We start from the raw sequence: 25,704 nt of genomic DNA, 5'->3' as shown, positions 1-25,704 counted from the left end.
GTTACTAATATTATACAGTAGGAATATTGATGCTATTAATTTTATTTACCTTGATACATTGGTTACTTGCTATTTCATGTTTTAAAAGAAATTTAAAAATACATATTTTTGTGATTATAAGGTTAGTACACATTTATTGTAGAAAATTTGAAAACTCTAAAATACAAAAGAGGAAAGAAAACAGTATTTTTCAGAGATAACCACTGTTAACACGAATCCTTTTGGATGTTATACATACGCATTTAAAAATTATTTACTTAAAAAAAAACTAGTTAATATATACACCTGGAACAAAATTAAAAGGTTCAAAAGGGAACACAGTGAAATGTTAAGTCTTTCTCTTCCATGTCCCAGTTTTCCTATTCTGAAGCAACCTCTGTTGTCAGTGTCTGGTGTAATCTTTCAGAGATGTGACACACACACGTTTTAAACTCCTCTTTACAGTATTTTTTGGTGAAAATTGTAAATCATGGATGTTTTAAGATGATGAGTCCAATATGGTTCCTTTTTCTTTTGTTTGTTCCACTCCTGTTGATTCTGTTCTTTGCCTATTATTTTGCAGAATTATTAGTCTCTGTGTATGTTGCAAATTCACTTTAAGTATTGAGCTTTTATAAATGGTATTCCTAAGAAAGTATACTTCGACGATATGCTCTGTAGAATGTATTTAGTATTTACACAAACAGAGGTTTACCTCTCATGGTTCCCTTAAACTTGTTTTGAGTACTCTAAATTAGACCTCTGTAGGGATTGGAGAAGGCACTTTAAATTCTGTTCCTTTTGGTGATAAAAGTAATTTCCTAATTGAGCCTTAGCTAATAATGGATTTCTCCACTGGGCAGAAGCGTGGACATCGTTATCCTGACTATGAAATACTATGAATACTTTCTAGGGGCATAACGTTTAACTATTTAACTCTCAGTATCATGTATCCTACAAATATACAGAGAAACTGGTTTTTGACTTGAATTGATAATAAATTTGGCTCTCTGGAATTTGTTGCTGATATTTCACTGAAATCTTTCTGACATAGAGTTAAACCCTTTCTGAAATAAATATTTTGTACTACTTTTTTCTCCCTTTCTTTCTTTCCCTCTTTCTTCTTCCCTCCCTCCCACCCACTCTCCCTCCCTCCATTCCTTCCTTCTTTCGTTTCACCATTGACTATTTCAACCTCCTTTTCATAAGAGAAGGAATTTTACACACAAAATTAATTCTCTCATTGTACTATTTCCCTTACTTGTAGATTAGTTCTGTAATAATCTGATCATCTGTGATGGTGTCAGAGAAAATGTAATTTCTTAAGTAAATTACTAGATATTTGCTCTCTGGACTTAACCCCCTCCCCACACATGATTTAAATACTTATTGCAATTTAAAAATTTTCACATTGGTAGTCTTATTAACAGAATATTTTCTTAATTAAAATTCATGAAGACAATCATACCTAATATGTCATTAATCTTTATCATGTACGTTAAAAAATAAAAAAATTAAATGAAGTCCCAGAGCATACCATTGAATTGTAGATATTTTTCTTTGGTGATTTTACCTTAGTTGTAATATTAAGGCAACAGGGAAGCATGGAACAAGCATGTGACCAGAAGCCTTGAGTCCTGGATGGTTATCCCAAATCTGGAGCAAAGAAGCTGGGCAAATCACTAATCTGAGCCATAGTTTTCTCACTTCTAAAATGACACTGCTGGACTTAGTCTTCAGTGTTGCTCTCAACTTGTAAGGCCATGATTTTAGTTCAAAAAGATTGATAGAATGAGAAAGAAAGATCCCTGGGGAGAGAGAGGTTGACCAATGCCAAAGTGAAGCAAAAGACTAAATTAAAGTAGGGGACTGGCAGACAAGCACTGAAGACAAATTCCTGTTCATTGTGTTTCTTTGTTGTTCTACTTTGTTGACTCGGTAGCATGTAGCTCAAGTAATACTGACCCATTGGCTTTCTATCTATCTGTGGCTCTCAAGTGGGAGGATTTGCTCTTAATGTGTCTCCCTGACAGACTCAGTTCAGGACTGGTTGGTAGGGAATCACGGCTGTGTCCCACTGAGCTGTAAGGAGCTAGTGAACATCAAATCTAGTCACATTCTGGTAGTATAGACATAAGCAAATAAGTCAAGGACTGAGAAAATAATAACTTTCTGCTATTGGGTATTTACAAGAAACAAGACTCATTTTCTCTAGTCCTCAGAACAGCTCGACAAGGTACAATTGAGAAAGTTAAGAGATCAGAAATTAGGAGCTAAGGAAGTTTAGATTTAGACCCAGGTCTATTTTGTTCTAGAGTCCATGCTTTACCCTGATTTGTGCAGTTCTCTGAATATGAGTGGTTCTGGGCTCACATAAAAACTGGATGAAGGAATCTTGCACCCTGCATCTCCAGTCCAGACAAGGAGAGCAATGTTTCTTGGTTCCAGAAGTACATAGGAGAGCAGCTAAACCTATAATTTCTAATAGTAGGGGAAGAAACTAACAGTGACTTCAAGGAGGGTGAGGAGCAATTCCTAGTGGAGGGAGTCAGTCTGGAGTCTAGGTCTGCAAAGTATAGCTTGGTGCTGGAGTGGGTTGGGGGCCTGGGGCTGTGGGAGCCAGCCCATTGTTGGATTAGGTTGAAAGCCTGAGTCTTCGGTAGTTGGCCTGGCCCCGGACACGGTTAAGAGTCTGAGTTCACGGGGGCTGATTAGGAGCTTGGGGCTTGGGAGCTGGCTGGCACTGGGGTGAGTCAGGGGCCTGGGTATTCAGGAGCCCACAGGGAGCCACCTAGGGTCGTAGGAGTCAGCCCGGTGCTTGGGCAGGCTAGCACTGGGGTCTGTGGTAAAGTCTGCTGATCCCTTCCTCTTCTCCCATAGGGAAGATGCTTCTCTCTTGGGTACCCCAGCATGGGGGAGGAGTGATAGGAACAGCCTGAATCTATCTTTCCTACCCTCTTCAGTGCATCTTTTCCTTTTTATGTGGTTCAGGTGCTGTAATCCCTCACCTGGAATCCTTGGCTCTTGTGAAGGTATTTTCCAGCATGGATAATTGTTCAATTTGATGGGTTTTTTTGGGTGGATGGGTGGGTGGGGAAGCACTAGAAATTCCTATGCCATGATTTTGCTGATGCTTGTCCCCCACCTAATAGTATTCTAACATCATCATATTCAACCACAGGATTGGACTTATAACCCATTTTTATCTCTTCTTGTTACTATTAAAAATTTCACATTTATTCTTGACTTCTTCAAACTAGATTATAAACTCTGTAATAGGAAGTACCAGGCTTTATAATTTTCATTTCTTACATGTAATGCATTGCTCTGCATATTGTAGGTGTTTAATAAATGTTTGTAGATTGAGTGATTCAATAGGAAAAGCAGACTTCCAAAATCTTTCCAAAAAACCTAAATGAAGTGAAACCCCCAAATTTCAGTATAGAAAGCAAATGCCAAGTGAAGGTACAAATGGCTTTCAAAGGGTTCTCTTCCCTATGCAAATGTCTGTATAACATATAGATGAGAAATTTTTGCCTTGACCATTGTTTTGAGGAAATACTGAAAAAAGTAAGAAAATCTTCTAAAACTCTGTATGTGAACTTGCTTTTTTTTTTTTTTCACTTTTGCAGTGTTTAAATAAGTTCCCCACAAGTTCACATGAAAGAAAATGAAAAAAGCAGTCATAGGCTTGGTGGATAGACACTTAAACTTCAGATTTGATCAAATCACTTGAGAACTGGGCCAAGTTATTTAGTGTCAGCTATTACACCTAATTCCCAGGCTATCCAGAATTTGGCAAAGCCTGGTGGAGCAGATCTGTAAGAAACTTTGATTTATCACAAAGGGGAGAATTAAGATTTAATAAATAAGAATTTTGGACTTGCTGTTTATTTGATTAGTTAGCTTAAAATAGGCTTTATTGCCAACTTGAGGGAGAAAACAGGACTGCTCCATGAGATGACCCAAGTGAGCTTCAGAAGGGACTTGTCTTGGCCTTGTTTGGAATTATTCCTTTATTTCCTGGCATTTTGATATAGCATGAGCAGCAGAGGTAGGAAACTTCTTGAAAAATGTTTTCAGGGATTCCGGAATTTAAACTTTCATTACTGGTCCTGGGTATGCAAACAATTGAGCAAAATAACTGTATAAAAATTAGGTTCAAAGGTACCTATAACCTTCTGATAAGAAGTTCTCAGTTCAAATGATTTTCAGTGTTACAACTGACCTTTCTGTGACATTAAGCTCATTTTCCCAACAAGCAATTATGACATTGCCTTTGGAGCACTTTGGGCCCCCATAGACCACGTGCAGTGGAAAGAAAACAGCTTAGTATCTGGGCCTTATTATCCTTTTTGTCATCTAGGCATCACCAAGTTTCCCCACTTGTGTTCAAGCCTGACCACTCATGCAATTTTTATAGTAGCAAGAAACAGTTTGGAAATTTCCATCTTGAAGGCCAATACCTCATGGAAAACTTTGAGAAGTATTTTATTTATGAATAGAAACTCAGTTTATTAACCTTCTTGGTATATATTTTTGAAGCTTCTCTATTTTGTTAAATAGACTATCCTTAAAAAATTCACTTTTCTGCCAGGCAGAGAGTGGATAGAAGGTAAAGAAATGTAATGTACTGAATGCATAAATTAGCGTAGATTAAAAACAATAACCTTTTATTATTAGTGTACATGAACTGCATTGTAGAAAATAAATTAAGCAAAATTAATTAAATAAAAACATGTCCACCACGCAGAGATCACCACTGTTAACACTTTACTATAGCTTCTGGAAAGTGTATGTAAAATTTAAATTAATGTATTAAATATTCATAATGAATATATTTCATACACAAATTTAACCCAATTAATTTAAATTTAATATTTAACCAAAGTCAAGATGTTTTTTAAACCTTATCTGATAGTTTATCCCTTTAGACTTAGATTAAATTAATATTTGCAAACAGGAAAACCAAAGCACAGCTTGATTCCTAGAGGGCAGGAGGCGAGGAGATTACAAGTGAAATTCTTTTTTCTCTGTTATGTCACCTGTTCAATGTACAGTCTTCAAAATTACCATTGGATGGCTAGCATAGCTGACTTTCAGAAATGATAGCCAGTATACTGAAGATATTCAAGCTGAAATAATTTCAAATTCTCATAAAGCAGAAGATCTCTTAATGAGAAGAAAACAGGTGTTGCTGACAGAAGCAGTTATCAAACCTGGTAAAGCCTTACACCACAGAGAGTACCCAGCCACCTGTTATCCTCCCCTGAGAGGGCCTCTTAGTGATATGCAGACAAATTGAGGATGCCCCCGTGGGTAGGCATGAGTGCAAAAGGAGGTTGCCAGGCTGCAGGATCTATCCCTGCATGTCTCCTCTCCAGGATCCTACAGGGCCAATTGATATGAACCTGGGAGGCCACCCTGGAAAGACTTTTAAAGATATTTCCAGCGTAGGAACTCTCCTATGGGTAGTCTCTGAGATTAAGACTGTTCTTTGGGAGTAGGTGGGGACAGGAGATGGTGTTCCAGTTTGGTGTATCCTGAGCAGGTCAGAATACCCAACAGTGTCGTGAGGCTCTTCAGGACCTCTGAGCCAGCAGACTTCCTGCTGCAGTCACAGCGTGTCTGTTTCAAGGGCAATCTGAAAGCACATTCCCTATGCAGAGGAAACCTCTAGAAGTACGCAAGTATATGTCAAACCCAAAAACTCCCTTGGGTATGAGCTAATTGCTCTGTAGTAGGACATTTAGATTCTTAGTCTTTCCCCCTCCTCTGGAAGTTTATTAAACATTAATCAAATGCTCACATGGAAAGCTACAAATCAATAATTTCATGAAGAAGAGTGGATTAATATGAACTTTACATTGCTATTATAAGATAATGTATAAAAAGAAGGGGATGAAAAGAACAGAAATTATTAGACACTCATGTCGTCTGGTGACAAACTACGTTTATAGTAAAGGGAATAATCCATAGTTACTGACATGATGACAGATTCATGTGGAATTTGTTAAATTTCTTCTTTTTAAAATAAACTTTTGATTTTAGAGTAGTTTTAGATTTATGCAAAAGTTGCAAAGATTGTACCTAGGGTTCCTGTATGTCCAGCAGTTGGTTTCTCCTATTAACATCTTACATTTGTAGTTACAGTACAGTACATTTGTCACAACTAGTGAACCAATATTGATACATTATTATTAATTTAAGTCCATGTTTCATTCATAATTCCTTAGTTTCCCCTCCTGTCCTTTTTCTGTTCCAGAACCCTTTCTAGGACACCACAGTACATTTAATCATAATGTTCCCTTAGTCTCTGCTTGTCTGGAACAGTTTCTTAGAATTTCCTTAGTTCTTGATGACCTTGACAGTTGTGAGAAATACCAGTCAGCTATTTTGTAGAATGATCCTGAAATTAGATCTGTCAGATGTTTTCCCCATGATTGGCGTGGAGATATGGTTCCTTCAGAGGAAGAACACAGATGTGAAGTTACATTCTCATCATATCCTATCAAAAGGTACGTGCTGGTTTATCACTGATAGTATTAAGCTTGATAACCTGGCTCCACTAAAAAGTAACTCCCCCTATTCTGTTCCACACAGTACTCTTTGGAAAGTAAAAGCCCATACTTAAGGGGTGAGGAGTTATGCTCCACCTTCTTGAGGGGGCAGTATCTACATAAATTATTTGGAATTCTTCTGGACAGGTTTGTCCCTTCTCATTAATTTATTTATATAATCATGTATTTATATCAGGATGAACTCATGGATATTTATTTTATACTTTGGGTGTAAAATACTACTTCATATATTTTCTTGCTCAAATTGGTCAAGCCTTGGTCATTGGAAATGCTTTCAATTGCTTTTTGTACCACTTCTGTATGTATGTGTATGTGAGTGTGTGTGTGGGGGGGGGGGGGAAGAGAGAGAGGTTGATTTAGCACTTCCTTAATTTCTGACACTACAGGATATCCCAGGCTCATCCTGTCTATTCACTGCTCAGCCCTAGAAGCAGCCATTTCTCCAGGAAGGCTGGGTTCCTTTTAGTAGAAGATAGTATTAGAAACAAAGATCTGGGTGCTGGTGTACTGATTACCACTGGGTTGTGTTACTTCTAGGTGCTCTCAGTTTGGAAATACATGAGTGTCTACTGCAAGGGAGCAAAGTCTTTTCCTCTGTCCTCGTAGGGTCAATAGCTGGGTGTATGAAATAAATTGACAGGCAGATTAACAGGAGAAAAGGTATACAGATTCATTAAATTTTGATATTTCACGCATGGGAGCATCACAGAAAAAAATGAACCCCTCCCCCCAAATCAGTGAGATTGAGAACTTATATACCATATTAATAGGGGAAGGGGAGTGGGGATGTAGGTAATTTAGGAAATGATTTTTAAGAAGGATGAATGGGCCCTTAGAAGAATAGATGGGAGGCACGATGGTTTGTGACAAAGTCTGGCTTTGGTGTCCACTAGTCTCCTCTCCTGTAATAGGAGTCAGTGTTGCCTGGTTGATGAAACTCCTGGTGAGAGGATTTATGAAAACTGAGTTCCTTTTAAAGAATCTGTCTTTAGGCAGATAAGGGGCATTCAAAGAAAGCCTCTCCCTGTATTTGCTGTTATTCAAGTTCCTTGGGCTCAAAATAATCAATGTACCAAAGTGGTATATTTTGAGGTGGCATGTCTTGAACTCTTTCAACACTAATCCCTTGTATAAACTCATATCTATGCTTATTTCTTATTTATTTAAGCTAAACATGAATTTATACTGATGTTCCTTGCTGTGTAAAGAAAAAAGTTGGCAGCAGATGGTGTCTTACAGCACATTTCATTTCAGTCTTGCTGTGATTATATGTGCCAAATCTATTAAAAAAATCACTGTCCATTCTCTGGGCTTTCTCTGAAGATTAAATTGCATTGAAAAACACAGTTCTATGAGGAACAAAGACTTGCACAGAATTGGAAGTGAGGTAAACATTAGAGAAAATAGAAGAGCCAGGCAGGTGGAGGAACAGCCGTGCTCTTAGACAAGATGGCAATGGAGATATGAAATATGAAGTTCAGATATACTTCGAGGATTCACTAGAACCATTTATCCTGGTATGACCATTTCTCACAGGCACTGATGAAGACATGTGACTCATTTGATGAAGAGGTAGTTTTAGCAGCAGTTCGTCTTGGTTTGGCGGAGATGAAGCAGTAGCTCCAAGCACTGGTGAATGATATCAGTAAAGCACCTGCAATTTAAAACGAGTATTAAAGTTCAGGTCCTTTTGTGTCTAAATCCTTTTGCATTAGAAAAATAATGTCCTCTTTGTTAGCCTAGGTCTTTTGCAAGCCAGGTTGGTGGCAAAAATCCTTTGTTATCGACTTGGGTGTCAGTGATATGATAAGGAAAGGAAGAGCACAGTATCTTTCCATTACAGAGGGAGGAGATTGTGATGATCAGGATCTTGGCACAGACCTCTCAAGAAATGTTCTTTACAACTTGAAAAAGGAAGAAATGCCTGAGGAGAGCCGTATTTTGCCAACATTAGCTCTATCTGAGCATCTTACAAAAACATCTGAAAGCATAAGCTAACAGTTAAGGAAAATGTGGGAGAACCAGTTTTGAAATGCACTAGGAGATGGCACTAAAGATATGCCATAGTTTATTATAAAACATTCATATCCACAAACATCTGATTTGAGAAACTTTCACTTTTCAGGTAGGGAGAATTGAAAGAAAAGAAAATATGAGAGAGAAACACAGGATGAAGCAATAAAATTGAAGACTTGCTAAAATAAAGATTAATTAAGATCATAATATGCTTTTAGCATGTGTTTGCAGACTGAAAAGATAAGACTTTATGAACAAATTAATTATACTCTTTTAAATACTATATATTAATAATCTTTACTGGGTTATACTACCTACTTGGGTATAGAATGTATCCATGTATACTGGCATGTCCTGGCTTAAAAAAATTTTTTTTGGGTGTGAAGGTAGTTAGGTTTATTTATCCATTTACTTATTACTTAATGGAGGTACTGGGGATTAAACCCAGGACCTCCTGCATGCTAAGCACAAGCTCTAACACTGAGCTATACTGTCCCCCCCATCCTGGATTTTTTATGTGAGAGTACTAGTGTACAATTATATTTATCTTGGTGAAACATTTCTAATGCACATTGAAAACATAATATAATATAACATGAACCAGCAGATTAGTCTGAAATTTCAGTTTGGAATCAAAGCAATATACTTTTTGTGATTCTGTAAACATAACATAATGCTCTTGGCCTATGCAATGGAGCAAAACTTACAAAAGTATTTTCAGAGCTGATTTCATTTTGTAAATTGTTCACATCCACAGGAGAATTGTGTATGCTTTGGTGAGTGCAACAGAAAATGCATAGGTATTGTAGTAAGTAGATGTTTGGAGAAAATGTCTCACTAAAGAAGGTGTGGCTGCACAGAGCACATTTCATTTCTATTCAGCTCTTTAGATTCTTCATTCCTTATTTTTATGATCGTTTTGATTCATGACAAATAGCTGAAACTAACAACAGAATTCACAAAAATTTCAATTATGAGGAATTGTGAATCAGCATTGTAACAGAATTCCTTTGTATTTATCTATCTTTTGGCAGCAATAAAATAATCAGCTTCTATGGCTCTGAATGTATCCTTGGATAGTGAAGAATGTCCTCTCTTATGTGTGAATGTGTATATTTAATGACTAGCATGTATTGAAAGCTTGCTTTGTGTAAGGCACTATGAAAGGATATGCAATAATTTATTAGTCTTATGTAGAATGACCCCATTTTACAGGTGACAAGCTTGGAGTTTAAAGAGATGTGGGTATGACTTATATAAATTTTATAGTTAGTAAATGGCAGAACCAAGTCTTAGATACAGGCCTGACATAAAGAGAGATTTTTATCTGAAAGTTTGTAGGTTGTTCTAATATCTTCCTATAACCAAAGGGGGAAATCAGGCCTAAACAATCTTATAGTTTTAGTATGTAATTGGCTTGGGGACACGGTCTTGTTTGATCTTGCTCACTCCTAAGATTCCAGGGATAAAAATAGCAGCTAATATTATACCTAGAGGCCCCTAAGATGTTCTGGGCCAAGACTGGAGAAAGTTCTTTTCAAGTGCCTACTGAATTACCAAATTTGGCTGCTGAGACCTTTTGTGTTAAAAATAAATAAAAAAGCCATGATTAGGGCCTAATCTCCAAGTCATAAACCAGTTGCAATAGTGTGTTGGGGGCAAGAGGAATATGGTTTCTTTACAAGTGAGTTCTCCTCTGCCATTGAAATTCTTATTTTAAACATGTTCCCAATGTTTGAGTATTAAAACTAGTTAGAAACTTGGGGAAGGGGCCAGAGAGCACAAAGCACTTACCTGCATCTAGGCTTGAACCTACCCAGCTCCCAAGACATGCCCTTAATGTCTTGTGAGGCCCCAGGGGAGTTAGCATAAATTTTGAGTAAGCAGTTGACATATACAAAATTTCATGGATTTCCTACTCTTAATTTTAAGTAATGGGCTTTTCTGTGAATCATTTTCTCACCTGTTCGTAATAACTTCAAGCCTTTTTTTGAATTCTGGGCATACTGTTCAGTCAACTAAAACTTTATCGTAACTGAAGACCTGAATCTCGTAACAGAAGCAGGCAGCACAACAGACTAAAGGCTGTACCTCTGTTCAGAAAAATTTTAAATTTATCTTGATCAATGAGTTTATAATTTGAATTAGTCATCTTATTCTGTACTCTGAAGAGTGGGGTTCATGGAAGTGACTCAGAGATCATGGAGGGTGAGGTGAGAATTGAGTCTATAATGGATGGTGTTTTGTGCTGTGCAGATCCTCCCTTCAGAACCACAGGATTTACTGTGATAGCTGCTGGAATACTGCTAGTGACAGCCCCCAGCTGTCAGCCATCTCTGGCAATGACTTTTGGCTGAAGAGATCTCCCTTATCCCAACTATAGGTCAGTCCTTAAGGCCATTCCTGTTTGAGAGCACCCCATAGAGGCCTTGCTGTAACTGTACTGAACTGCCCAATTCTAATTCCTTTACTTCCTTCACAGGTGCTCACTTTAGAGCACTCCCTAGTAAATTTCCTGCATGCTAATTTTTTTCCCAGAGTCTACTTCCCCGGGAATTTGGAACTACAGCAAAATCAATCATAGCAGCGCTGCTTTTATCATTTATATATATTGGGTATTTATGTAAGATTTCACTTAAAGCAAACCAAACTAAACACCTTTTAACAATTAAACAAATACTTCACCTTATCATTATAGTTTTGTACAAGACCAATTTATTTAAGTTAATCGTTCCAAACCAACATCTAAGGTGTGTTTTCCTTTTGTAATTGTTTCTTCTTAACTTTTATTTGTATGTTGCATTTACACATATACTTTTGTGCCTTTTAAAGCTGAAAATACATTAAATAATAGTCATTAATATTTTTGATATTACATATGTAATAACCAGGAAAATATTTTACAGAAGCAATCATGACAGACCAGAGCAGAGCATTCAGTAGATCGCACATATTCTCAAATATTGAAGATTTTTAAATATCCCACTCTCCAACCCCAAGAATAATTCTTATTAAATTTTGTCTCAAACCAACTATAGTATAAATAAATATATTGCATATAGAATTTTCATTCTTCTATTAAAAAAATTTCATATTAAAAAATAAACCATCAACTAGCCTCTTATAATATGGGGTAAACTAATAACAAAAAAGGTCCATGGTCTTATGATAAAAGTCACTGTATTCTATGGTGCTTTGGAAAACTAGCAAGGAGATTTCTAACTAATTCAGTTGATGAAAGGTTAAATGTTGAAAGTTTAACTGCTGAAATGATAACAACTCAAATTTAGTATGCATGTGAAGGCCCAAGTTCTGGATTTTAGCAGGTTCCTGCAAAGCTCATCAATAATTCTAACTTAAAAAAAAAAAACTGTCAAGGCAACATAAAGAAGAAATATAGCTTTGATGCCTAGGTTGATCTTGATCTGGATTTTTCCACCATTCTATTGCCTGGGAAGCAATACACATAGCAGGCCTTGGCTTTCTGCTCCAGCAGTGGGGATGAGGAGAATAAAGCTCTGTTCACTCTCAGGTGACACTTGATGTGTCACCAATTAACTGATAAGTGGAACACACTATATAGGATTCGGAAGGGAGATTCAGAATGCAGGGTTGTGAAAGAGTATTATTTATTAGAAAGAATAACAAAGTGTTCTATATACATATTATTTAACATATATGATCCTGGCTACTAGGACATTCTAGTAATGAATTATTATGGAGCCTAAAGTACCAAGCTTAGATAGCTCAAAATTCCTGCTCACACTTAGGAGATTAAAAAAAATTTAAACTTTAGTAGATAAAGGTCTATTGAAAAATACTGGAAAAATATGTAATTTAGGTAGCATGAGTGACCATATGCATCCTGGAGAAATAGTGACTCTACCAAGCACAGCATTGAAAATACATTTTCTCCTAAAAAGTGCAAGCATATAGTAGCAATACTATGTATTTATGCAAAAAACAGCAATATTCTTCCATCAAAAGTGAATAAACTTTATAAAGAACGTATACATCAATCCACTCTCTTTATGCACAGTAAGTACATTTTGCAGTCAAAAACTTCTAAACTCTAGATTTTCTTTGTTAATACACTGAATAAATGAAGCTGATTTATTTATTCATTTGACAGAGTTTTAAGCACATACTGTATGCCACGCATCGTGTTAGGCAATGCAGTTATGAACACCATAGACATGTTTTCTGCCGTGATGCCTGTTGTTTAATGGAAGAAGTGACCATAAGCGTTTACAATATAGCATGACAAATGTTGACAGGAGAAATACAGAGTCCTCTGAAAGCACAAGAAGTACTGAAACTGGATTTGAAAGAGTCGCAGAAATTTTCCCGGAGGCCATGACGTCTAAATTGAGGCCTTAAAGCTGTGGAGATGTTGGTCAGTTTGGTGGTGAAGGGTTCAAGAAAGAAGGTAGAGCATGCACAGAATTCTGGAAGTGAGAAAGTGTGTCTCCCTCAACTGAAAAACAAAAGCAATATAGTGGAAAGGGAGGGTGGTGGTACAGGGAGATGAGGTACACAAGAACCAGTTCATGAAGGGTCTTGTAAAACATATGAAGCAGTAAGGATTTTATCATAATTGCAACACGAAGCCATTGAAAAGATTTAGGCCCAGGAAATCAGACATACATTTTAGAAAGATTATTCTGACTATAAAGTGGGAAAACAAAGGCAAGGAGACCAAGGAAGATTCTGATAGCAATCAATGTATGATGGTATGGAATAAGTCAGTGATACCAGGAATGGAGAGAAGTGGAAAGATTAAAGATATTTTTAGGAAGTAAAAGAGACAGGGCTTGGTGATTGGATATATGTGGGCAGTGTAGGAGAGGATTGTGTCATTTGCTGAGAATGGAAACACAGGAAGAAGAAAAGATTTGGGAGAAGGCTGCTGAGTTCCCTTTTTGGATGTATTGAATTTGGGGTACTAAGGGATAAGCAAGTACAAATGTTGGGAAAGCAAGTGAATGTATGGATCTTGTATTCTGTATAGAACTCTCTGAACTGGAGATGCAGACTGGAGAGCTGTTAGTATGAAAGGGTAACTAAAGCCATGGGAGTGGTGTATTGCCCAAGGCAATGTGTAGAGTGATGAGAGAACAGGCTGAGACACCAAAGATTAAGGGTAGTGCAGAGAAAGAGGACTTAAAAATACCCTCAGTCTAGCAATAATCCTGAAGCCATAATTTGTGCATTAGTTTATATTCTCCTTGGCCAAGTGTAGTGCTAGAAGTACTAACAGGTATAAAAATCTTGATTTTTTTCTCTTCTTTCACCTTTGTAAAGCTCTTAATTGGGAATGAAAACATTTAAAATAAATTGAAGTCAATAAACATTTGTAAAATAACTGTTAAAATATAATCTACAAAACCAAACAAACAGCCCTTGATTGCTCAATACATAGCTTTGATTATTTTGTGCTTTCTACTTGACAACAGACCTTTACTTCTGCTGTAACTTGCCCTCCATCAGCTCTGTAACTGTTTCTTATTTCCTGATCATCTGGATAGTCTATAGTGGATTTGCAGCTCAGTGACATCCCAGAGAGATTTTCTCTGATCAAAACATGTGATTAAATAGAGATATATGTTGGTCAGAAGACAGTCATGGTTCATATTTCTCACAAGGAAAAAATACAAATAGTTTTGGATGGGTTGATGGGGACTTGCCTTTATATGCTTCTTTTATATTTGTAGGAGTAGAAGGGAAATGCGGCCTCCCAGGCTAATCAGTGGTGTGCTGATATATGTTTAACAATTGGCTTGCCAGGGAAAAAGAGTCCTAGTTTGTCGTGTTTGCCAATTTTCTAGTGTAAATATTGCCCCCATACACAATTTCAAGCTACCAACTTGATGTCACTGAAGGCAGAGTAGGGAAAAAAATGTATACAGTTGGTTCCTGCAAGCCAATGCAAGCTGACAGCAGCACACTACGAGACCAAGAATGACCTGACTGGTGGCCAGGAATGGGAAACTACCTTATACATGATAGCTTAAGATATGAGAGAACTAAATTCTACAAAATACTGAGTTTTTACTTTAATGAAAATGGATTTATTCATCTATAGTCAGCTTATTTGTAGGTCTTGACCTTTTCCCTTTGAATTAAGGGCTGGCAGTATGAGCGATATATACACCAATAATCTAATAATACAGCATTGTGACTTCTAGCTCTTATTCATAGCAATAATAGTTTCTAAAATTGGCTTGTATCTGAGATTGAAAAAATTGAGAATTATGTTCGATCTAATTCCTTATACCTTGAAGCAAAGAAATGACCAATTTCTCTTCATTTGAGGCTGTCAGTATAATCTGCATTCTAATATATTTCATCAAAGAAAATATTTTATTTCCATCAAATAAGAAAGTTTGTTTTTTCCCTATAAAAGCAAATAATTTGATGGCATACTACTATAACTAATAATATGTGCAGAAAGAAGAGCAGCAAAATGTCTCATTTCTTTATAGAATTTAATATATACCCTATTAACAGCAGTGTGCAGATACATAGTAATTGACAGTATATTAAATAATTACCATTAAAAGTTAATTTTAAAATATTTTCAATATTAGACACTGGTGGAACCAGAGCTGTTATACACACTATCTTTTTTACATTCCAAGAGGAAATTAAAATTCCTGGTAGTATTAGAAAAAATGCACTTTTGAATATTTAATGTAGATATACAAAATCTCATGACTTCTATTAAAAATCTTGCAATTCTACTGCACACAAATGAAGAGACCTTTTCAAATAATTTGCACTTATACCGAGTTCATAAAGGTTACTATAAAAATATTGCAAACCCAATAAAAACACAATGATATAGTACAAGTCTTTCTTTCTAAGTCAGACTGTAAAAGATATGTATTTATACAAATGCACAAACTTTTTAGTGCTCTCTGGTATTTTTATTTGGGATTTTCTAATTTTAGAAATCTAAATTGAACATTTTCATCAATTTTCTGCTTCAGAATGGAAGACAGTGAGAACTTGTACAATAAATTTTAAAAACAGGATTGGGTAAAAACTTTATAAAGTAGAAGAGTAAACACTTTACACACTTTGGTTATTGCCCTGCCAAAGATTAAAAATGCCCTATTGTCCCAAGTCCTCTTATTTAACTTGAATTTCTAATTATCTTAACTACCTCTCTTTTGTCTACATAGAAACTCTTTGAGATGAAAGTGTAAAGATTTTAGGTTCTCTAACAAAATTCAAACTGTCACAAGCCATTTCCATCTTTCTAAGTGTATTTAAAGAAATATTTATTTCAATATAAAACCCCAAAGTGCTGAATTAAGACATTAATAACATGCCTGGGGCCAATTACTCATTTGGCTTTAGCCTTAAAGGAATATTATACAATTGGCTGTTGAGTTCCAAACTTAAGCATTTGGTTTTATACTGTAATACTCTACTTCCTAATACAGATATCAAAGAAAATGAGCTGATTTTTAAAAAAAGAATAGTAAAGAATTTCAGCCATAATACAAACCAACTTTGGGGGGGGGGGAAATCCATGCCAACATAGGAAGTAGATTTTTAAAATCTTACAATAATTGCTATAAAAGAACTATAAAATGTAAATTTCTGAAAAAAATACAATGAAATGTCTCTTTAGGAAAATACACAACTGGTTAGATACAATAATATATAGCATTACCATGGGGTGTAGCCAACTATGGACCTGGCTTATGAGACTTTAAAAATTCACAAAAAGTAATTAGCACCAAAATTGTCTAAAACTTCAAATGATATACTGAAGTGATTCCAAGCCCAAGTATTACATTATAAAAAGGTTACATTTAACTTGGGACGTTTCTCCAACAATAATAAATATATTTCTTTTCAATCTTTAGAAAATATGCTAGCTTTACTGATTTTCATCAAAATGTTAAGGTAGTGTATAGTAATTATCATTTACATTGGTCTGGGCTGAGCAGGGACAACAGAAATCCAAATTACTTCCAAATAATACGGGTTTTCTTTGGTGGGGGTTGGTGGGGAGCAATTCTCCAATTAAAACTTATTTTTAGCTCCTTGTTTCATCCTTTTTCTTCTAAATGTTTTATTGGAGCTCTTTACAAGACCTGTATTGCCCATTTTGAATTTCACATTCTATTTTCCCTGCTCACTTTTGGTGTTATTTAAGATCTGTCATGGGAATAGGGGTGTCTGAAAGTGGGCACAGATCACAGCAGATAATTTTGAGTAAGTTACAAAATATATATTCAACCCTATAATAATCAAGAGTTGAGTTTAATTTTAAACAACATCAACTTACAAATTTAGTTACAAAACAGCACACAATTTGAAACAAGGCAAACTTTTCAGCCTTCATGTAGTGAAATATAGAACTTCACTAATTACATATATGGCTACCAAATGTCGAACAACAGTTCATTTGGCCCTATTTTACTGTTGCACATAAATAATGACAAGGCAGAGAATAGCAACTAGTCCAAGGGCTGGTAGGCCAAGGAACCACAGCATAACCCAAAAGAAAATGACTATTACTGGTTCTACAATTTGTTCTCCAAAATACATCCTTGTGAAGCCCATGTTGATGAGGTTTTTGTTCAGTTCACCAAAAAGTGTTCCCATCTTTTTGTAGTCATCTCCAACAGGCTCGCCAGTGTGGTTTTGTGATTCTTCAATATCCTTTAAAAAACAAAACAAGACAAAACAAAACATAAACATAAAATGAGAAATAGATGAAGGTCTTTAAGAATAACAACTGTCATAGATCTTTTCTAATCTTCCCAAGTATATACTGGTCATACTTCTGATAATCATTCAATAATACTTGGGAATTGTCCTTTTGATTGTCATATAGGACAACTGTGTCTGTGCCCAAGAAAATGGAGAGCACTGACTTACTGATTTCTACGGAATCAACATTGACTGGACCCTCAACAAGATGATTTACAAGATTCACTTTCTAGTTTCCTAGAATTGCACAAAGACAACTTCTTAAATGAAGACTCATGTTCATATTGCTCTTGTCAGTGACCATGATTTCAGAACCACCTTTTTCCTCTATTTTGAGGCAGGGCCCTGGATGGCTCTATCCTGGTAAGTAAGCTTCTTTTTAGACCACTCTTTTGACACTGAGACTTCATGGAACCTAGCCTCAGCTGACTGGAGCAGGGCTTGCTGCTACTGTAAGCAATCCTCAGCTGTTACTGCTGTGATCTTTCAGTCTTAGCTGGAGAGCTAAGAACACTTCAGTGTAGGATCTTGCATAGTTTCCTGTCCAAATTCTACAAAAGTCCTAAATGCCTCTTATTAATCTCATCAGAAGAAACCTATAGTTTCCAGGTAGGAAGTATTTTGTACAATAAACCCAAAAGTCCATGTAGAGGTCAGTTCCCCAGAAAATGCTGATGTGTACCCAATTAAACATACCAAAAATTATATACTATTTCTATTACCTCTTAGTCTTACAACAATTAAGGCTTTCATGTTAGTTATTAAGCTACAGTCTCTCAGCTTCAAACCCACCCTTTGGAATCCTGCAGACATATCTGGCTCCCTGTTAGGCTCTGCCAATAGAGGAACTAGAGAGACACTGCACAGCTGGAGAAGGAAGAAGGGATTTGCTCTTTCTTGTTGGCCTCTCATGGGTTTCTTGGTCCTGTCAGTCTCACTCTAGCAATAGTTTACTCTGGCAGTGGTAGGACCTTCCAGTAGCAGCCACTGATTTCCATCTGGTGGCTTCTCAACACTTGCAAAATCACTCTCAATGTGCCTTCTTGAGATACCAGATCAAACTCGTGAGTTCCTCTTCCCCAGATACCTGCTTCCCAGGTCTATGATGTCCCTTCTTTGAGTCAGAAACCAGCACTAGGTGAGCAGTGATCAGTTCTTGGAAGTCTGAGCTCCATGGATGGGGCCTTACCCCAGTCTTCTCAGTTTTAGTAATTCCACCTCTTTTCTTTGCTTCCCCAGGCTTAGGAGTGGTAGCTTCTTCCTGTTGTTACTATCAGTGGCACTTTAGCCTACTTTAGTGCAGTGGTTTTTAAGCTTTAGCATAAGGTAGAATCCCCTGGAAGGCTTTTACGCACAGATTGCTGGCCCACCAGCAAGGTTTCTGATTCAGTCAGCCACAAGTGAGGCTTGGAGTCTGAGAATTTATTCTTCTAACAACTTTCCAGGAGATGCTTATGATGCTGTTTTTTTTTTTTTTTTTTTTACCATCTTTGGATATCATGACCTTAATGTTTTCTTTTTGTCTTTTCTATTCTTCAGTGCTCACTTAACAATTCTTTGTATTAGATTATCTTTGTTAAAATAATTGATATAGTTTCTCTCTTCTCACTAGACTGTAATATAGTCACAAAAGCAAAACTATGTCATGTAGGTGACATAGTGGTAATTATAATTTATTAAATCTAATTTATCCTAGGAGTGATGATTCAAATCAGTAATTAGTTATTGAATATCTACTTGCTCATAGTAGGTGCAAGTTGGAAAATTACTCATGTTTTAAAAAAAGCTTTAGGTATAGGGTTTCACATATTAACAAGTAAGTATTAAATGCCATTAAGTATGTTGTCTATGCCAAAAAAAGTTAATTAGCTTAACTTGAGGCACTCTTCAAACATATGAATCAAACCTAGATTCCTTTAGTAAAAGCCAGAGCTTAATCATTTCAGAAATCAATAAGTAAATAACTAAAAATATCATCATTAAAAATTTCTCTATCCTACACATACAGTTTAAAATACATATTTAAAAATAAAATAAAATAAAATACATATTTAAAGAAAGAGAGTGATGAAATCTAATTTTTATTTGCAATAGACAAAATGATTTTCAATATGACTTTAAGCTGGTCTTTTCCTGTATAATAGTAATTTATGTAGAGCACAGTGTCATTGATGAAATAGTAGAAAAAATGAGACTCAATGGGTCATCATTCTTAAGTCTACATTTTAAGTCTAAGGAGGAAATATTTTTGAGTTATAAGTACATATAATTTAATAACTTACTTTTCGATTTTCATTTTTACCAAAAAAAAAAAAAAAAAGTGAGAAAAACAAAATGCTGTAGAGATACCTAGGGAGATAAAATCCAGGCTCAAACATTTGCACTGAGTGTGACCTTGACCAAATTACTTCACTTTCCTGAGCTTCAGTTTTTCTAACCCACAAAATGGAATTTATATGAACTCTTTTTGATACTGATAATATCCTCTTGAATTATAATTTATTTGTTAACCCTTCCTTATTTTTTGTATTTTAACTTCTAAATTATTTTTTCCTTCACTCGTGCTAAAATTAGGTCAGTTTTATTTTTCTCAGCTTCCCATACTTTATAATATGTTCTGTGAGAATATACCACATTAAAAAAGAAAAACAAAAAATCTTGTTCTTTCCTGAGATTAAGCCTTTCTTTTCTTTACAATAGAACCTGAAGAGTCCTTAATTTAGTTTGTAATTCTTCTGGTCTCTCAACTCTCTCTTTTACTCCAGGGTCTAGCATTGTATCATTTCTGGCCTCTTTTTTTCATTTTTTTATTCAAGTTTTTTTTCTTTTTTACTACCTCCAATTTCTTTTAATCTATGCACTTATTTTGTACTTTGGGGTTTTCTGTTGTTACTGAAGCCTTTTTAAGACTTTTTCAGTGTTTTTGTGGTTTCAGTACAAAGTAAGTACCCTAATCTGAAGCAGTTTTTTCTGAAGATTTACTTTAAATTCTTCTACATTCTGCTTGTGGGTTTTTCAGGGGAAGAAGTAGGTGTTGCAACACTGAAGTCAAAATAGGCAATTAGTTAACTCCTGGAGGCCAAGTGGGGAGGCAGCAGTGAATCACACCATCTCAGATCCTGGGAACAGCTGGTGGGGCAGAGATTAGAAGTGGAAAACCCAATAAGGACTGGTCTGGGTGTGCTGTGGCTGCTGCAGCCTGCTGCTTCTCTTTTTTTTAATGTGAAAACTTTCAAACCCACAACATTAGAAAAAGTACTACAATGAACCCCTAAGTATGTATGAGCCAGATAAAATAATTACTAAAACTCTGTCACTTTACTGAAGCACTTCTTAATCTGGGTAATCTAAAGAAGAGGAAAAAGGCAAAGTCACTAGAAGAATGCCTACAAGTGGCATCTCTTCACAAATGAAGTTCTGTCGAAACAAAGATATCCAGCAGTTAATTGGATGGGGGTTCAAATAATCCTAAAGGAAAGACACTTAAAAACATGGAAGAGAAAAAAGGCAGCATTCTTGGATCACTGACATTATAGTCAATCTTACTACAGTATTTTCTGTATCCAGGGTATCCCCTCAATACCACAGTCTTTAGCTCCTTTAGCTAAATTCTTTAGCTAAATTCTTTAGCTCCCTTACATATTTGATCTCTGAAAAAAGAAAAGCTATGTAAACACATTTTCCTTTTTTATAGAATGAGTACATTTAAGACAGTGAAATGAATATCACTATCTTTTTTTTTGTTTTTTGTTTTATATCTTTCTTCACTGTTTATAGCATACTTGAAGGTGAGTTTATTCAGCATAAAATTGCTCAAAATTTTATTTTCATCTTGTATAAAAATTTAAACAAGGTAAAGCTATTTGCAGCAGTTTAGTACATTTTTCATAGCCCTTTCGAGGTATTGAAGACTAGAATTCAGATTCAATTGTGAAAAAAGACTTAAGAGAATTAAGAGAAATGCTTAGCACAGCTGCAATACGGTTAAAAATCAACCAAACACAGACACATACAGAAACACTTCACCCATAAAACAATATACCAGTGCAGAAATGCAAATGGCATTCCCCCAACCCCTGTTCTACCATTAATCACTTTATGTCTTTGCCAAATTTTATTCTTTGTATGTGAGGTCCCAATGGAAGAACATTTATCAAATGCACAGTTTCCTTCATGGTCATATAATAGTACTAACTATGACATGCACATTAAAAAGGATTCTCACCAAAATAGTAATATTATTATTTTTGTCCATAATTAATGACATAGGGGTGTTAGAATTGATTGAAAATCCTTCTTAAAAGAACACAGAATTAGTGACGAGAAATTAAAGGTGAATCCTTAAATAAATTGTAGGATTTTTAGGAGAGAAGGATCCGTAAAGATAATTAAATCAAAGTCTCTCACTTTAGAAACAAAAAAATAAGAGGTTAAGTCACACAGCTTAACAAAAAACACAAGTTTTGAAAGCAAAGAGGATAGATTCAAATCTTTCTCTGTCGTGTAGACAGGGCAAATTACTTAACCACTGACCCTCAGTTTTCTTATGTGTAAAAGGGGCATTTATCTACCTCATAGAGTTGTGATAATAAAATAAGGAAACATGAAAAGCTTTTAGAATACACACAATAATCACTCAATATACGGTAACTACTATTACTATACTTTCGGTCGAATTTATGTTTTGTGATTTTTATTTCTAATCTCTTTCTGTTGTAATATGCTGTCTGAGAGAATAAATACCTTAGTGATCATCTTTCTCATGATAATTAAATTCAGTTGTGTTTTTCTTAAGTGTTATGACAATTTAATTATATAGAAGTAGAGAGGGGGATGTTTTCTATGGCACATCCTTACCTTACAGAACAATCCATGCACATTAGTGTGGCAGAACCTGCTTATTCACTTTAAGAAGAGTGCAAGCTACAGTCTATAAACAGGCTTTTACTGACTGGGTGACAATTTAAGATTGACTTTCAATTGCTTTCCCGTATACAGTATTGGAAATCTGCTATTTTTGCCTGTGTGCTTTTTATTCTACTTTCTTCTGCTGGTATTTCTTGATTTAACTTTGGGGAAACCTTCCCCTACCCACTCTTGGTCCATGTCTTTTGGCTGAATATGTCCCTATTCCCTAGTTCCAGGCCTGGCCAATCAGAACATTTCATTTCCTTGGGCATGTGATTAGTTAAGGAATGAGCATTACAATCCAAGACAAGCCAGTGAAAGCTCTACCTAAAACTTTTGCTGTAACTATTGAAAAAGAGACATTTTTTCCCCCACTGCTATTGGTTAGCTGGTAAGATGTAGGGCATCTTATTACAATAAGGGGAAAGCTTGCTATGAATGAAGCCAATATAAAGTAAAGCCAAGAAATGACATAGTTGATGTTGTGTGAATACTTGAATCCAGCTAGTGCATCTGCCTTTTTTTTTCTTTAAATAACATGAGCCACTAAATTCTTGTTTTGTAAAATCTATTAAAAGTTGAAGTTTTGTCACTTGGAACCAAGAGTTCTGACTATACATGATGATGATGATAAAAAAATATTAAGAGCTACCATTAACTTGAATGTTTACTATATGCTAGATACTGTGTTAAGCACTTTATATTCATTATGCCATTTAATCTTCATTTATTATAATAAGTATGATTAGTTAATTTAAAAGCCTGCATTCTTAACTATAGTGCACAAGTTCCTCACTAATTTGGTTTTACTGTTTTATTGTACTAGCAATAATGAACATGATAAATGTATTAATAATAGTAAAAAAATAATGAGGGTTATGCAAGTGGAAATTTTTAGATATAACTTTCTAAAAGTTTTAAAAAACTACATAAGAATACATGGATACATGGTTATTATAAATATTCAGATAACACAAAAGGATACAGAGTAAAAGCTAAGATGCTGATTTCTTTTTGTCACTTTAGGTTAACCTTACCTAGCTATCAAGCAGAGCCAGACTCAATATCCCAAGCCCATGGAAATCCTAACTGGGAAGGTAAATTTATTTCAGTATACATTTCAAGATGTATAATGAGCAAAAGGGAGACAATTTTTAGGTAGCACATAGTAATCTGTGAATTTAGGTTCATTAAATGAAGAAATGAATGAATGAATAATTCCTAAATCTTCTTTCTGCAACCTCTTCTCCTTTGAACTTGTTTATTCAACTATACGTTTCACCTGCTATCCAAAAGTAGCGTGTTCCTATGAAACCTTTCGTAAGCCAAGATGGAGTAAAGCGAAGAAGCAATTCTCTTAGGACACATCTTGCTAATGGATACATAAAACAAACTGAGAAAAAGCACAGATGCTCACAGACACAATTCAAAGCTATGGTGGCCTGATGCTGAGATGCTGAGTGTAGTTCCCCAGAAAGGAGTTTGGTGGGGTCCCTCTATAGCTACTTGGGATGTATGCTGTTTCTGTAACAGCTCGCTGCAAAACAAATGTTGAGCACTCTTTTCCCTTTACACCTTTTTTTCTTACAAGCAAAATCCTCTTTGGACTTCTTTTGATTATTGAAAGCAGGAACAAACTAATGAAGGTCTTTCATAAAAGTGAAGTGGTGGAAGGCAAATTTTTAAAAAGCAGGGAATACCTGTACTCCATTGACTGTTTTTCGACTTCACTAGGATTGTAGTCCAGTCTCTAACTTCTCTCAATCCACTTACCCTCTTCCTTCTTCAGTCTCCTCATTCAGCTTGAGCTCTATGACCCAAATTTTAATAAAATTTTAAACAATTTTGTCTCATAGGGCAAAACCCTAATCTCGGAGTAACAATTATTTTCTGTGTCTGCACCTGAGTGTGGTGCTCTGGAAAGTCACACGATAGGGTACCAATAGTTAACGACAACACTAAACAGATCCTCAAATACATTCCTTCTTCATTTCTCTGCTCACCTCTTTTTTTTTTTTTTCTCTGCTCTCTACAAAGACTACTTCAAATCTCTTCTTTTAAAAATCTTGAGCTACCTCCTACTCCTGTCTTTATCCCTCTCCTTCAGCAAATTACCGGACCTTCTATTTCTCAGGAAAAAGAAGCAGTCAGCAGAGTGTCCTTAACTTCGTGATACTAAAAGTATCAACTGCCAAAGTTTATGTCCATCTTCCTTGTATTCTCTTTTGTTACAAATAAAGAAATAAGGAAGTACTCCTCCATCTTTGTCCACTTCCTCTTACCCATGCTTATGCTTACATCCTTTCCTACCTTATAGTATCCCTTCTCCATTATCCCTCTGTCTCATATTTATTCAGTCTTCCCCACTCAATTGGCTCCTTTTCATCAGTATTTATACATTTATACATCTTTCCCCCTTAATTCATCTAAGCCACATTGTCCTCTAGCTTTGCCTTGCCTTTTCTTCTTCATAATCAAACTCTTTGAGATAATTCACTTTGCTTGTATCCAGTTCTTCATCTTTATCAGGAACTGTGAAGGGACTGATATTTTATCCTACTTGCATGTTAACAAGTTAGCCTATCATGGTTTCATGGATATTGACAAAAGACATAAGCCTCCTGGGTCTGAGATAAAGGACTTTATTACTCATGCCACAGGAAGCAGCCCAAGTTTCATGTTGATGCTGGTTTCCTCCTAAGTCCCACAGGGTGATAGTGGCATAGGTAGATGCTGCATGTAGTGGATTTGTGTCACAGCTGAGGAACTCTGAGCTTAGGGAATGCTTATCTTTTATAACGGGCTGTAAGCAAATCTGCCTGACCTTTGTCCCAGAGGGAGACATCATCTTTATTATATTGGAGAGCAAACAAATCTGCCATCTATTCCTCAAGGAAACACTATTCCTATCTTTCAAGTTTGTTCACTTAACAAACATCCTTGAAAAACAGTCATGAACAGAAGTTCTCAGTGCAAGAGATCCATGGAGAATTGCTCCCAACAATCTTCTGTTCAGACCTCAACCTACTCCAGTCTGGCTTCTGTCCCCATCATACCACCAAAACAGGCCTTGAAAAGGTTACCAATAAACTGCCACATCAATAAGTTAGAGAGTTTTCAGTTCTTATTTTATTCAACCCCTAAGCAGCATTAATGATAACCATTTTTACTTTTCTTTTGAATTATATGATATCACATCCTCCTGTTCTGTTTTCATCCCTCTGGCTGTATCTTTCTCAGCCTGCTCTGTCGGTTCATCATCCTCAATTAGCTATTAAATATTGATCCTCAGTCTCTGGCCTTAAGCCCTCATCTCTTTTTTTCTTCCATATTTTCTTCCCACATAAGCTCATCCAAATCTTACAGTTTCAGTTACCAACAATAAATCAGTTATTTAAATACTATATTCAGCTCAAACCCTTCTTCTGCACCCGTATATTCAACTGCCTTCTCAACAGTTACACTTGGATATCTTGAATATACTTTA

The 25,704-nt window shown here is 35.8% G+C and overlaps 1 protein-coding gene across 1 annotated transcript in view; it reads right to left on the bottom strand.

Moving 5' to 3' along the window:
* Positions 1-11,268: 11,268 nt before the first annotated feature.
* FAM241A (family with sequence similarity 241 member A) overlaps positions 11,269-25,704 on the bottom strand; it is a 32,861-nt gene continuing 18,425 nt past the window's right edge. The window contains exon 3 of the mRNA XM_032466508.1: positions 11,269-17,258. Coding sequence (XP_032322399.1) covers positions 17,013-17,258 — 246 coding nt within the window. The 3' untranslated portion in view covers positions 11,269-17,012. The remainder of the gene's footprint in view (positions 17,259-25,704) is intronic.

The sequence above is a fragment of the Camelus ferus genome, chromosome 2 (assembly GCF_009834535.1).
Source record: "Camelus ferus isolate YT-003-E chromosome 2, BCGSAC_Cfer_1.0, whole genome shotgun sequence".
In the NCBI taxonomy this organism is placed as follows: domain Eukaryota; kingdom Metazoa; phylum Chordata; class Mammalia; order Artiodactyla; family Camelidae; genus Camelus; species Camelus ferus.
Note: the sequence above shows the minus strand (reverse complement) of the source record. Positions and strands in the feature narration are given on the sequence as shown.